General features: G+C 42.1%; 2 protein-coding genes across 3 annotated transcripts in view; both read right to left on the bottom strand.

Moving 5' to 3' along the window:
* Nucleotides 1-1,159: 1,159 nt before the first annotated feature.
* Nucleotides 1,160-2,568, bottom strand: LOC125304241 (atypical chemokine receptor 2). Its single transcript, XM_048258327.1, has 2 exons — nucleotides 2,497-2,568; nucleotides 1,160-2,267 (listed from the first exon to the last, which is right to left on the bottom strand). The coding sequence occupies exons 1-2, from the start codon at nucleotides 2,516-2,518 to the stop codon at nucleotides 1,219-1,221; spliced, it is 1,071 nt and encodes a 356-aa protein (XP_048114284.1). The 5' UTR covers nucleotides 2,519-2,568; the 3' UTR covers nucleotides 1,160-1,218.
* Nucleotides 2,569-7,947: 5,379 nt separating this feature from the next.
* Nucleotides 7,948-15,175, bottom strand: part of rab27b (RAB27B, member RAS oncogene family) — a 31,183-nt gene continuing 23,955 nt past the window's right edge. For both annotated transcript variants that reach the window (XM_048258373.1, XM_048258374.1), the window contains 4 exons: nucleotides 14,453-14,538; nucleotides 13,003-13,106; nucleotides 12,556-12,679; nucleotides 7,948-11,789 (listed from right to left, as the gene is read on the bottom strand). In XM_048258373.1, coding sequence (XP_048114330.1) covers nucleotides 11,603-11,789; nucleotides 12,556-12,679; nucleotides 13,003-13,106; nucleotides 14,453-14,538 — 501 coding nt within the window. In that variant the 3' untranslated portion in view covers nucleotides 7,948-11,602. The remainder of the gene's footprint in view (nucleotides 11,790-12,555; nucleotides 12,680-13,002; nucleotides 13,107-14,452; nucleotides 14,539-15,175) is intronic.

Here is a 15,175-nt window from a genome sequence, read left to right as displayed (position 1 = left end):
CTAATCATGCTTTGTATCAGTCTGTAATTAGCCACCTCCAACCAATCTCTTCCTCACAGTTGTCAGACGTGGTCTCATATAAAGCAGCCTTCTTGCCATTCTGATTTTCTTCCATCTCACCTTTTCAAAGAAGCTTTTGCAGCCATTTGCCCTTTTGTCTTGAGCACCATTAATAGTTCTCTGGCAAATGGAGTGGTACCTTCTGGTTTTAAACACACTATTGTGCTACCTCTCCTGAAGAAGCCTAGTGTTGATCCCATGGATTTGAAAATTATAGGCCAATATCTAAACTGCCCTTTCTCTCAAAGATATTAGAAAAAGCTGTTCTGTCACAGGTTTCTTCCTATTCAAACACCTCTAATATCCTTGACAAGTTTCAATCTGGTTTCTCGTTACTTAAGGTCCATAATGATATACTGCTTTCTGTTGGCTCTTGTGCCCTACTGGTCCTTCTAGATCTTAGTGCTGCTTTTGACACCATTGACCACAGGATCCTTTTAAAACGCCTGGAATTGAAGTTGATCTGCAAGGCACTGTTAAATTGGTTCAGATCTTATTTAACTGATAGCTCTTTTTCAGTGCATTTAGGTAATGCTTCCTCATCATCTGCTCCTATTAAGTGTGGCGTCCCCCAGGGTTCTATTTTAGGGCCTCTATTATTTTCTTTATACATGCTTCCCCTGGGCTCCATTTTAATCAATACAACATTCTGCTTTTTGTCTACAAAGCTTTAAATGGCTTAGCTCCTCAATATCTCTGTGATCTTTTAAATCCTTACTGTCCTCCTAGACCTCTTCGATCATCTTCCCAGTGTCTTCTTTGTGTTCCTGTCAGTATAGGCGGATCGGACCCAAGTGCAAGACTTCTCCAGGCAGAACTTCGAAAAACACACTTTATTGACTGACAAACTTACTAACCGACAGAACTTACAGGGTAAACAGAGAGACAATCCGACAAGGAACAGAGAAACAGGAGGGTAGAAATACACATAACAATTAACAGAAAGACAGAAGACTGGACGACAATTTACTAAATCGTGCACACGTTTTACTAAATCGTGAGCACGATATACTAAATTTAGTAAAATGAGTGCACAATTTAGTAAAACATGCGCACGATTTAGTAAAATGTGCACACAATTTAGTAAAATGAGCGCACATTTTCTGGATGTATACCAAAAAATATCTTGCAATGACACCTCCTGGGCTCCGTATATACTCAAGTGGAAATGCCTGTGGTATGGACTGCTGTGAGTTCCACGGCACTGAGGTTTTCCGATGACTCAATCAGGAACTCAGCTGTGCCTGAGCGAGCCATCCTGAACAGCTTCCTGACCCTTTTGTTTTGAAATGCATACACAACAGGATTTACAAAGACGTGCATGAAGGCCAGCGATTCTGTCAGCATGACGGCTAGCTGAAGGTTTTGGTGGGTGGTGCAGTCCATTAAGATATGAAGTTCTTGCAAAGCATGCAAGAACACAACAACACTGTAAGGGAGCCAGAGGATAAGGAAAGTCACCACATATGCCAGTTCCTGTCTTAAGAGTCCACATGTGTTGTTAGGGAACTTTTTCACCATGTAATAACTGATCTGTGCTGAGCAGACAGACATGATGATGAGTGGCACAACAAATCCTGCAATATTTTCCTCAAATTTCATGACTGTCCTCCAGGTGGACACATGATGGTATGTGCATATCTGATGGCCATCATGCTCATGAGTCTCAGCAAAATACGCATGTGGAATTGCAGCCAACAAAGAGAAGATCCATAGAAAGAATGCCATGCATTTAACTGAGATCCTTATTATTCTTACAGAGCAGAAACCACCAAACACACTGTAATATTTGTCTAGGCTCATGAAGGCAAGGGAAAAGTTACTGCTGTATAGAGTCGTAGTATAAAGATATGTGATTATTTTACAAGCAGACTGTCCAAAAATCCACTGGTTGGTTTGAGCATACACAGCAAAGAAAGGCAGCGTTGCTCCAAATAGAAGATCAGATATGGTCGTGCAAAGTGGTGGTATTTTTCTGATGGCTGCATATTTGATGAAAATAATTATCAACACAGCATTTGCCAAAGTTCCCAGTATCGCTACAATTGAGTAGACAGCGGGCAGAAACTTTTTTGCAAATTCTTTTAAATATGTGTTGTCGCAAAGTCCAAAACTCTCAATGTGATGGTCATCGTAATATTCACTGTAGTCCAAATACTCGAAATCGGTCTGTTCATCCATTTTCAGAGGTATCGATGGAGCGTCACCTAAAAAACAATTACATCCTCTCAGAAGTTGTAAAATGCCAATGGGCACTCAAAAAAAGTATCCACGGCAACGTAGCCTATCCACGGTTTGCCAATCCACACCAAACGGTAATCCAGGTTAAGGAAAACAACCATGCTCATTCGTCAACACATTCATCAACACAGGATGTTAATGTCTAACGTTGTAGAAATTGTAAAGGACCAGTTAGATCGTTGTTGTCACACTCACGTTCAAACTTCCACAAGTGCATAGCCTTAGATTCCACAAAGAGATCCGGCAGAGGAGGAGCATTTCATTTCGAAGAGAGGACGCAGCCAACATTAAACATTTCTATTTATTCATTAACAATTTTGGATAAAGGCATAGCAGACTGGCATGGGCATTTACACTTACACGTAAATGACAGATTGGCATGGGTTAACGTAACGTGTACATAACAGATGGCAAGGGTTGACTAGACACCAATACAACAGAAGAAGAGGGTGGATTTGTGTGGATATGTTTCGGATTGTTTTGCTGTAAGGTCCATCCACATCTTTTCCACATCACCATGGTGCATGGCAACACTTATTTATACATTTCAATGTAGGCTACATTTACTCATTTAGCTGCTGACTCATTTATTCAAAGTGACTTACAAATAGGGACTGACCTTCAAGCTATAGTGTAAAAGGAGACGTTAGAGTTACAATAAATACTACCAAAGATAACCAGACGATGATAGTGCTGTAGTTTCATGCTGTAGTAGCATGTAACACAATAATAGTCAGTCAGTCATTATCAATCACTTTTCTTTGCTGTTTATGTTATACTCAGCAACATATCAAAAATATAGAAAATGACGTCATAAGACTGGCAGCCTTAACCCTCTTACCCCCCACAAGCACGCCATATGGCAACTGTGGCAAGGAAAAACTCCCATATTCCAGGAAGAAACCTTGAGCAGAACCTGACTTAATAGGGGGAGCCCATCTGCTTCACAGATGGGCTCTGCTTCCATGACACAACACTGTAACAAGAGAGAAAGGATACTTTGGTGACTCTAATGCTTGTTGTGTATGTTTCTGTGTGTGTACATGTGTGTGTGTGTGTGTGTGTGTGTCATAATAATAGGGTTCAGAGCACAGTGGTGCTGTTATGTATTGTGTCTGAAAGCACCTTTACATCATTGCCTGATTAAGCACTACATTTTTGCTGTGTGTCACTACACCATTAATGAGTCGTAATGGATGAAACATATCCTAGAAGCCAAACTAAAAGCAAACATTGTTTCATTTTTGGCAAAACAGTTTGGCCACCACTGACTGTGCTAGCATGAAGAAACATGTACACCTAGGGACAAATAAAAATCTGTATTCCTTATCAGATGTAGAGCAAAGCCCACAACGTTTCCCGTAAATCAGTGGCAATCATCACTCTTCTCACAGTGCCACAGTCGAGTCCACATCACTTTTGGAATTATTATGCTGAGAACAACACTCTGCATCCCACAATGCTTTACACCACCTCAAGAGGTATGTTTCCCACAATACTTTACACCACCTCAAGAGGTATGTTTCCCACAATACTTTCCACCACCTCAAGATGTATGTTTTACTGGTAAGAGTCTTTCCATAATGACCATTTTATGTGAAGAGTGCTCAGCAGACCCAATACTCATATCAGCATGATGACATGGCTCAACCCCTCCCATGAAATGAATAGTAGTGGTTAACTTAAAATATGTTTATGTGCTTTTACAGTCTGTCTGAAATATGTACAGTACAGTAGGCTACATACTTTTGGTTAAAGCCTGAGGATCTGTTCTGCCATGTACCATCATCAAGGTCCACACAATATAATCCTGGAATGGTATAGCAAGCTTACACAGGTTGAGCTACGTCAGATAAGGTAAGTGCCCATAACACACACATGCAAACACACCCACCCACCCACCCACACCCACACCCACACACACACACACACACACACACACACACTTGGAACATCCCATTGTTACACAGGAATATGGGCAGTGATGGACATGAGCAAGTGATGGATGCTCTTTTCTTTTTTATCACTTTATTTGTCCATCTTTGTCACTGATAGACACTGAGCATGTACTATGCGTAAGTGTGAAAACAGAAGAGCAATGCTATTCTAATGAAGGCAATTGACACTGAAAAACCACCATAGGCTTTAAATCACAGAACAACAGTGTGGAGGAGGGGACCATGGAGAAGATGAATGAACTTAATAACTTCTTCAACAGCTTTGACCACCCCTGTCCCCCATCCTTACCCCCCTCCCTCTCTCTCACCCAGTGCTGAGTCAGTGATGACCCCCCCCCCCCCTCTCATTATCCTCCCTACTTCACCGTAGACCAGGTCAGAGGGGAACTGAAGAGGTTCCATCCCAGAAAGGCAGCGGGTCGGGCAAGGTGTGCCCCTGGTGCTGTTGAACTTGTCTACAGCACACCTAGAACCTGAGCCTGCGGTTAGGGAAGGAACTGGGGGAACCTCTACAGCACACCTAGAACCTGAGCCTGCGGTTGGGGAAGGTACCCACCATCTGGAAGACCTCCTGTATTGTTCCAGTCCTGCAGAAAAGCCGACCCAGTGAGCTCAATGACTTCCTACCGCTGGCGCTCACGTCACACCCGATGAAAACACTTCCTCAGCATTCTCAGGCCTCAGGTATAGCATGCTCAAGACCCCCTGCAGTTTGCTTACCGGACAAAGGTTGGGATGGAGGATATAATCCTCTACCTCCTACATTGTGCACATCGTGATAAGGGAGGAGGCTCAGTCAGAATTCTCTTTCTTGACTTCTCAAGGGCATTAACACCATCCCAACCCCTAATGCTGCAGGACAAACTGGCCAGGATGCAGGTGGATCCACACTTGGTGTCATGGATAACCAACTACGTCACAGACAGATCACAGTTTGTCAGGTTGAAGGACATCACATCTGAGACTGTGGTCAGCAGCACAGGGGCACTTCAGGGGAGGATCTAATAGGATTTGACAAATTACAACCATAATCAAACATACTGTAAATCTGCGCATTGGTATAGAAACATAAATCCAGGTATTCAAAAACATGATTGTGCAACATTTGTATGTCTGGTCTGCTTTCTGGGTGCTTTTTGTGGCTAGTGGTTAAGCATCAACATAGCTCAACTTAAAAAGAGCATGGATCAAATTCTACAGGAAACAAAGGGCAGAAAGAGAATTCAGTGGAAATAATGACCAATGTACAGTACAACCACTTTTTCCATGGTATTCTGTGACTTTCACATCGGCCTACAGTAAGTGATGGCTCAAGAGAGGATTATTGGGCAAGGCAAGCCAGTGTTTTTCAAGCAATTCTATGAAATCACAGCCTAGAAATCTAGACGCACCCTAGCTCGTCAGGCTAATGAAATCAGGTTTAGTTACTTAACTGTAACTGTACTTTCCTCGTTGGTGGAACACACTGCCAGTTCCTACAAGAGTAGGGACATCCCTCTCCATTCTCAAAAAACTCCTGAAGACCCACATCTTTAGAGAACATCTCCTCTCATAGCAACACTTACAACAAGTCTTGCTGATCCTAGCACTCACCAGCTGTCTTAAACTGACACGTAACTGTTAAAAACAGCACTCACTGATGCACTTATTTTTACTGTACTCTAATGTTTTTTAAATTGTCCTAAAATTGTTGAGAATTGCTCTAAAACTTAAACTGTTTACCATGTTGTTAGTCGCTTTGGCTAAAAAACCGTCAGCCAAATGTAATGTAATGTAATGTAATGTAATGTAGATCATCTCGCCTCTCGGCACTCCCTTTCTCTGTCAGTTATGTGAGCAAAACCATTTTCTAGTTTGTAACAAGTGATTATTTTGGACAACAGTGAGTGATACTACTGTAGCATACCAATGTATGTCTTGATATTTTGGGGGACATGTCCCCCTCCAAGTATATTATTATTACAGCCTTGATGTACCAAGCTGTGTTGCCTGTTGACTCAACTCCCTTTGAGGGGCCTTCTGAGCTTAATTCAAGGCAGGCACGTGGTTCATTTGGAACAGGCAAGTGACATTATCTGCTTGGTCTTAGAAACATGATATGTCCTGACTCCTTTGGTGACTTTTATTGTCTGGCTTGCTTATCTCTTGCTCCTTTTATCAATTCAAATGAACTCGCTTGTGACAGAGCATAAGAGCTCATTTAATTCGAGATCACCCCAATGATACTCCACATAGTTCTTAGTCCTGCTGTGAAAACGATTGTGAAAACGAAAATGATTGTAGCATGACACCCCCAGGACCCGCATATCTTACAGTATCAGCATCTGAGTCAACATTTTCCAGGCCTCCCTCACAGAGAATCACAGGGTGGGTCTACCCAAGGCCAAAAACATGTTCTCTCTTGCTCTTACTTGCTGGCTTGCACACACACACACACAGAGACACTCAAATGTGGTCTTACATATAATAATACTTCTTACCATAACAGCCAACACCCTCTCTTGTATGGAAATAATAGACAAGGCAGAAAGGTCTACTTTCTTTTCAAACTTATGTAAGTGATGTTTGTGAGTTATTTAAGTTTAAAACATTTGAATGGAAAAAATGCCTGTGCTGCTCTCTGTTGCCCATATATCTACTCAATTTTGCATGCAAGGCTGTTAGCGCCAGGCCGTCTCTCTCTACCACGAGGCCCTGTATTTAATACACATGAAACTTACGCTGGGCCCCCCGACACCCCCAAAAATGCAGTTTTTCCTAACTAACTACCTCAACCGTGGCACTGAGGATGACAGAATTTCTATGGTATGTTGGTCTTAAAGGCCCGCATCAACCCAGCCCATAACCACTCATTTGTGATTTGCACAAAATTTAAACCAAAAATTAAAATGCAATATCATGATACTGCTTAGATCGCCCCTATCTTCAGTTGAGATGTTCTGAACAGCATCAAATTTCATGTGTATGATTAACCTGACATCCTGTGGGGGTATGCCATGTTTCATGGAATTTCATCCATGGGGTGGGATAAAATTAATGAATATACTCTCTCTCACACACACACATACACATATAAACACACACGTGCACACACACACATCCACACGCAGACACGCTTGCACACACACACACATGTGCATGCACGCACTCATGATGATTTTGATGATAATCACATGTCCAAAATGCATGTCTGGCATAGTGCCACCATCTGGCATCAGATAGAATGTCTATTTCACTGGTCAAACCTCTACCATTCCGAGAAGTTTCTTCAGATTCATTTCACATTTGGTGTATGAACTCGCACGTCCAACACACACACACACACACACACACACAAACAGCAACATTGCACAGAAAATTAAGTTATTGTTTACAATTCAAGCAAGGTCTCTGGCCAGGGTCCTGAAAGTCTTTGCATGTCTTGTGCAGGAGTCACTGCCCACACAAGAGTCAAGCAGGATCTGTGCCACACAAGCGTCAAGCAGGATCTGTGCATGCACCCCAAACATTCCCAATTGGACAGGTGGCAATAGGTGAGTAGGGGGGTAATACTGTGAATGTCAAAGCGGAAAAGGTGAACTGTAAATAGGTTAGACACAAGGTCAACACATTTCACAAATCATTATTTCTCCTCCTGAACTTCTGTTTCAACCACCGTTAATGTATGACAGAGATGGGAAAGCTCAGGCTGGTTTAAAAACTTTATTAACCTGATGATGATAAAAAAGCATTACTAGATGGCATCAGTTAAATAAAATGAACAAAACTCACTAGCAAACAGCAGACATCCAACATCATTCTGGGTGTGCCACAAAGCATCTGGAAATGTTCAATAAACAGTGGAACAAAAGAGAAGTCCAAGCAAACAACATCTCACTATACAGAAATCATTCAGTCAAGCTAATAAGATCAAGCAAATGAGCATTAATTACATTACCATGTCTCTCTGTGTGTGTGTGTCTTTGTGTCTCTGTGTGTCTTTGTATATGTGCAATGTAATCTGTGTTTTAGCAATTTTGGGGGTTGCAAAGCATACACTACAGTAAACATGGATTAGCATATCATCATGGCCATTATGAGTCCGATCAGAACATCAGAACACTGACCAGCTCAGAGGTCATCTTCAGATGGCCCATGCTTACAACACACAGACCTGGCAGAGAAGTCTGGAGTGTGGACATACTGTACACAAGCCAAAGGCATAACAAGAGGTTGTCCTTTTTTCCTCAATGCATTAGGGACACCTATTCTAAAAAATAAATGCTCTCAAAAGTACAATAAATCAGTTGATCTTGTTATATTGTTATACTTGTTAAATATTTAATATATATAATGATATATATCCATAATTCTTTATTTTAAATATTGTTCTGTATGCATTAAAAGACTCAAGTGATCACAACCTTTTTAAACAATCAGACACAATGTCATTGGTCAAGAGCATTACAGGCACAGAGAGAGAATCCTCCAGACAATGTAAACGTTTGACGGGGCCTTGGGAACAAGCTGACATAGAGAGTGGTGAGAGACCAAGCCAAACATTAGGGTTTAGTTTTGTTTAAGGATAGAAAGATCAAAAGATTGCCATCTCCATTTGGAGAGAGCTTGTCCTAATTTATCAACTGAGTGGAACTAGTTATGGCTTCCAAAGGTGTTCACCTACAAGAAACACGTTGCACAAAAACCTTTTCTGGCCGAGGAAAAAAACAAAGCAAAAAACAAAACATATACAACGATCAGAATACAGAGAGACAATGAAGTCTGGTCTTTTGATGCAGATCGTCAAACGTAAAATACTAAAATAAAGGTCAAGGCCTTGGAGAAGCACATTGGGTGACTCGAAAGCTAAGAGTTGGGTGTGTGGATGTCTGAGATTTCACATGCAGTTCTATAGAGGCCCTTATGTTGATCTGGGTTGTGCAGAAGAGACATGTGGCACATTCTGCTTAGTTGTTTTTGGCACTGTTAGAGTGATGTCAACCTTTTTACCTTATATAATCTTCAGGCAAAGGTTTATTCAATTATGTAAATTGAATTAACATTTCACAAGACAATTAGGACACAAAAGAGTACTCCCTAAGGTCTATGTGGACAGTATTTGTGTGTGTGTGTGTGTGCGTGTGCGTGTAGTGAGGTCAACATTGCCCCATCTAGGATAGGTTATATTTAGCAGTGTTATATTTCAGAAAAACACTCTTCGCTGCAATATCAATGCAGCCCCCAATGTCACGTAGTCATACACAAAAGGAGACATTGTTTTCTCTACCTGACAATAGCAAGAGGTCCACTGCTTAACCACAAGTGTACCACACTAGTGTTTTTTAATCTAATGACTGAACAAAATCACTTTCAAAAAGAAGGACTAACACACGGTTGTATCCAGTCTGCCTTGTGGATATGTATCCTCTCTCTGCCCAGTTTGGTTCCACTGATTTATGCTAATAGCATTCAGCAATTTAGTGTAATATTACATAATAAGCCTATGAATATAAAACAGGGTCTAGTAGCCTAATTATTCGGGACTGTGTGGATTTACCAGTAAAAACAGGACCAACCGTATGCCCCCGAGGCTTCACATGCCTCATGAGTTACAGTACACATCTGTGTCTTCGTCACCGTCAGAATGAACACACTGAGATGCTACACCAATGGGTCTGTTGACACAGCTGTCCAGTCCTAATTATAAATTAAAGGAGGTAAACAAAATAACAAGATTTCAGTGGAATTCTCAAACAAAAGTCATAAAGGAAACCTATTGTTCTTATCAGATTACGAGAGTCTTTATTGACTTTAGAAACTGGGGACCCCTGACCTCACAGACGGCAACCTGAATGGGTTTCCACAAAGACGAGAGGTGTGGTTGCTATCTGGACGTTTTACAAGACAACACAACATTGTCTTTATCAGCCAAGCTTGACCATGTATGAGGATTACATATTAGTTGTGCTTCACCCAGCCACAGTACAGTACAAACACAACATATTGTACTTCATCTTTTTTCGCCTTACACCACAGTAACTAGAACTGTTAAAATGAAACAAATATGGCTAACAAGATCATCTCACAGATCACATTCAGTAGACAATAACTGGAAAGGGTTTGATAGCACAGGTGTGTGTGTGTGTGTGTGTGTGTGTGTGTGTGTGTGTGTGTGTGTGTGTGTGTGTGTGTGTGTGTGTGTGTGTGTGAGTGAGTGAGTGAGTGAGTGAGTGAGAGAGAGAGAGAGTATGGAGAAAGAGAGAGTACAGTTGAGTGATCCAATGACATATGCAGTTTAGCACCCAAAATACTCTACAGGTGCTAAACCTGGTGAAACTCTTTAAGGCAGACACCACTGATCTGGAGGCAGTTTTGCTTTTGGCACACACACATAACAGGTTACAGGTTACAGGTATCTATACACTGTGGGTTGCTTGAGTCCTATGATTTTCCTACGGTTTTCACAGCCTACACACCAATGCCTTGCCAGAGGAATGACTAGGCTTGAATAAGGGCACAAATGTTTCCATTCATGCAGAACTGACAGAGCACAGTGGTAATGTGGCCTTGATGGTGCAACAGTAGTCAGTAGTAGTGTAGTTATGTTAACATAACAAGCTATTCTGTTACCAGAGTATACAGTGTTGCCCTCCTCTGTCTACAGGTACATTCATCAAACACCTGTCTACATCTCTATAGATTAGTAAGGGAAATCTGAACCGCAGCATTCCAAATCCGGATTACTGTGCTGTGGTAAAGGTCATCGTCTCTACATTAAATGAGCTAGAATCTGCAGTATGCAATTAGTAATCATGTAACACCTGGTGCTGCTTTGAAATGTCAAATACGTTAATCAGAAGATGCTATATTAAATGTTGTGATCTTATAATAATTATATTATTCTTTTAAATAAAATCTCAATGGAAAAAAATAGTTCTAAAAGTAAAAAAATGCTTAAATATTATTTTGCTTTTATTCTTACTGATATTTTAAAATAACACCAAATTTCATACCTTTTAAGTAATAATACCTCTGTTAACCAGTAATGAAGAGCTGAACATGGAGACAGGAAAATATTTTTCTGGGCAAAGTCTTAACGTTTTGTTTCTAAGGCAGTATTACACAGCTCAGACATACCCCTAAATAATGTGGTGAGCCTGGACAAATGAGGGTAGACAGAGACAGACTGGACAAAGCCATTTCACCCAGCCGTCATCAGCTTCCATCAACCAACCTTCCTGTGGAGGAGGCCAAGCTGCAACTCTACATCTGTCCACTAGAGGGGGTATTAAAGGAGAGGTATAGTTGTGGCAGAGTGGGGAGTGAGGGGGGAGGGGGGAGAAATCCTCGCATATAACAGCACTTTAACAGGCGCATTTCTTCTCATTGGCCGGCGCCGCGTCCAGTTTGCTGGTGCCCTCCCCGTTCTGGGTGTCGGCTGCAGGCTTGTCCACACACTGCTCCATGCGCTTCATGACCAGGTCCAGCAGGGTGACCACAGCCTTGTCCACATCCGTTCCTGTGGCTGCACTCGTCTCAAAGTATGGGATACTAGACAGCCAGTCACAGGCCCGGAGGAATAGACGGAGGGAAGACAAACGAAGAGAACTATTTGCCTCGTCCAAGTACAGTGTGAAAGGTCTTAGCCACAATATTGGATTTGTTTTTACAATCCCTGCTTTTTTGTCTAATTGCTTTGGTGAAAAGCTTAATCTCATAATACTTCATTTGAATAATAGTCTTTATGCATTTTTACTTTGCTACTGTAAAGCTCTAAAGCAGGGGAATTATCTGCCACAGCAGGGTACACCAATCAAAAGACAGAAAGAGACTATAATCAGAGAGAACTGCTTCCAAGAACGGAGGGATTGTTTCATGTGTGCTGTAGCAGAGACCTCCTTCACTGTCATTCTCTTTCCAAATCACATATTTCAAGCATAATTACATACATTTGACAAAAGAAAGATCAAGCGAGCCCTCCTCCTGTGGATTTACAAATGAATCTTATAATCCTGCGGGGGCCTCCTTCCACTCCAAAAACGAAGAAGGTTTGGCACAATAGCATTACATGTATGCACTGTCATCAAAGCTCATATACTTATAATCCCCCCAAACTCAGTTTGTGAAATGCAAATGCCTATTAACTAAAAAGTCATTACTATAATTACCTAGTTATAGTAGATACCAATAAAGTGATTATTTAAGAAGATGCAATTAGCCCATATATCATATCCATAAATAAAGACTTTTGTTATGATACTGGCCTGGGAGACTTTGCAGAGGGCTTCAGTGGAAAGGTTGATGGTGTGATACTGACCCATACTTGTCGGCGAGTTCTTTAGCCTGTTTCTCCTGCACCTCTCTCTGGTCAGCCAGGTCGGCCTTGTTGCCCACTAACACAATGTCGGGGTTTTCACAGTACGCATTGGCCTGTAGCTGGCCTGCAAGCACACAGCACATGAGTGATGATCCGCTAACGAAAGGTCAGAGAGCATGGGTGTGTAGAACACAGCAGAGTAATGACTTCCTGACATTCAAACACTATAGCAACGTCTCAGAGCAGCACAGCAGGTCACAAGAGTCAGGTCACAACTAAACACAAATAAATCACTTGCACTTTCTCTCTGCACTCGCTCTCTCTCTCTCTCTCTCTCTCTCTCTCTCTCTCTCTCTCTCTGCACTTTCTCTGCTCTCTCTACACTTTCTCTCTCCTCTCTCTCTACACTTTCTCTCTCCTCTTTCTCTCTCTCTTGTGTATACTCACTCATCCAGTTGCGCACGTTGAGGAAGCTCTGCTGGCTGGTGAGGTCAAACATAAGCAGGAAGCCCATGGCGTCTCTGAAGAAGGCTGTGGTGAGGCTCCTGAATCTACAGCACAGAGCCAAACACATTTACACACACAGCAACACAGTAAACACAATTCCGTAGAAGACACAATGCACACAGAGCATGTCCCATTGTACTACACATTACATATATCATCTCTGCACAGAGGACCCAATTTGTATTTTTGTGGCTATATGAATGTGTTTGTATGCCTTAACTGATTTAATATAAAATATATATTATTTGTTTTGATCGGTATTGTTTCAGGCAGGTTTGAGTCTGTTTAATGCACTGCCCACTGAAAGACCAATTTCTTCAGCTCAGTTATTGGCTGGGGTGATGTCCCTGAGGAGCAGTATGAATAAGAAGTCACAGCTTCAGACATCCCAGGGAAATCACCCAAAATACACCACTTACATAACAACATGACTCATAGCTTTACAATTAGTTTCAAAGCATGAAGATCCCAACCATGATCCCCTTCTTCTGAGATCAATGCTTAAGTGGGAAGAAAAACATGCCTTTTTATACAAAGACTTTGACTCAATACTAATTTTGTAGGATGGCCTTTTTTTGAACAGATGGGAGTTTTTTTTTTTTTTTAAATGTTTTGACTGAGCTTTCCTGTAAAACACGCGAGCAGTTAGAGGAAGGAAGAAATGTCAGGATGCCAAGGTCATGTCAAGCGTCATCATCCCCGCATACGGTAAAATCACTCCTAGATTATGCCGCTGCTCTTTACATGGTACATTTAAAGGCCAAAACTGATGAATCTGTCAAAGAAAAAAATGAAATAAATTTAAAGTCTCCAGGCAGCATTGCATTACTGCTGACAGGAAAGAAAAAACAGCTTGCGGATTAAAAGCTCCATCCTCAGTGATGTCTAACAAAACACAACACAGCGAGGCCACACTGGGCAGCCCTGTCTGTCCAGTTCTGCTGCTGGAAGGGCTCTCTGGGGTCCGCTGTTTGATGTGTGTATTTGATTATGGAGAATCACATTTACATTCGCATTCCATTCAGAGGAGGCTTTCATCTGAAGACGCTCGGAGTGAGTGAGGCTGCCGCACCAGAGAACATGATGTGCATCCAGACTGAGCTCCCGACTGGGAGACTGCAGGGCTGACAGGGTTGCTCTGTCTGTGCACTCAGCACTGCTTGGTCCATCATTTACATGTATGCACCAGTAAGCTAGTCAGTCCCTTCATATCTTACATGTGCTAAGTGTGGCTTACATTCTAGAATGTATTCGTCATTAGTGCCTATTAGACATTAGTGCCTTGGGTAAGGATAGCACTGTCATTCAGACTAATATGGTTTGTCAAAGGTTAGTGTGTCTGTGCAGGCCAGCGTGTGTGTAAATGTTAGTGCAGCACATGTCTCCATACCTCTCCTGTCCTGCTGTGTCCCACAGCTGCAGATGCACTTTAAATGACTTCCCTGTGGTCCCATTAGGGCTGTTCGCTGTGTAGACCTACAATATGACACACACACACACACACACACACACACACACACACACACACACACACACACACACACACACACACACACACACAGAGGATGACAAGTCAGTATAAGTTTAGAGTATATCACATGGGCCCTGTACAGGGCATCTTTCAAACTGTAAACATGCAGGCAGTCTAGAGCCACGCTACACAATGTGTAAACATGCATGCAGTCTAGAGCCACACTACACAATGCAGTCTAGAGCCACGCTACACAATGTGATTTTGGGCTGGGTGACTGCACATGCACCCCACGTCAGAGTCTGGGGTCTTTACATGACAAGGCACTGAGCGTTTGATCCCACTCAGGAATGTGTGTGTTTCTGACAGAGGCTGAACTCTACGTCAGCTCACATGGTCTGTGTGTATGTGTGAGTGTGTGTGTGTGTGTGTGTGTGTGTGTGTGTGTGTGAGAGAGAGAGAGAGAGAGAGAGAGAGAGAGAGAGCGAGAGAGAGAGAGAGAGAGAACCCTCATTAGCACTCACAGGAGGAAAACACAGGTGTTTGGAGCAGCAGTGCGTTTGCCTCATGGTGGACCCTATAGACTACTTTACCTATAGAGCAAACAGGCTGTCAAATGATATAAGAGATGAATACGCCTGT

The sequence above is a fragment of the Alosa alosa genome, chromosome 12 (genome assembly GCF_017589495.1).
Source record: "Alosa alosa isolate M-15738 ecotype Scorff River chromosome 12, AALO_Geno_1.1, whole genome shotgun sequence".
Classification (NCBI taxonomy): Eukaryota; Metazoa; Chordata; class Actinopteri; order Clupeiformes; family Clupeidae; genus Alosa; species Alosa alosa.
The sequence above is the reverse complement of the archived record's forward strand: the minus strand, read 5'-3'. Positions and strand labels throughout refer to the sequence as shown.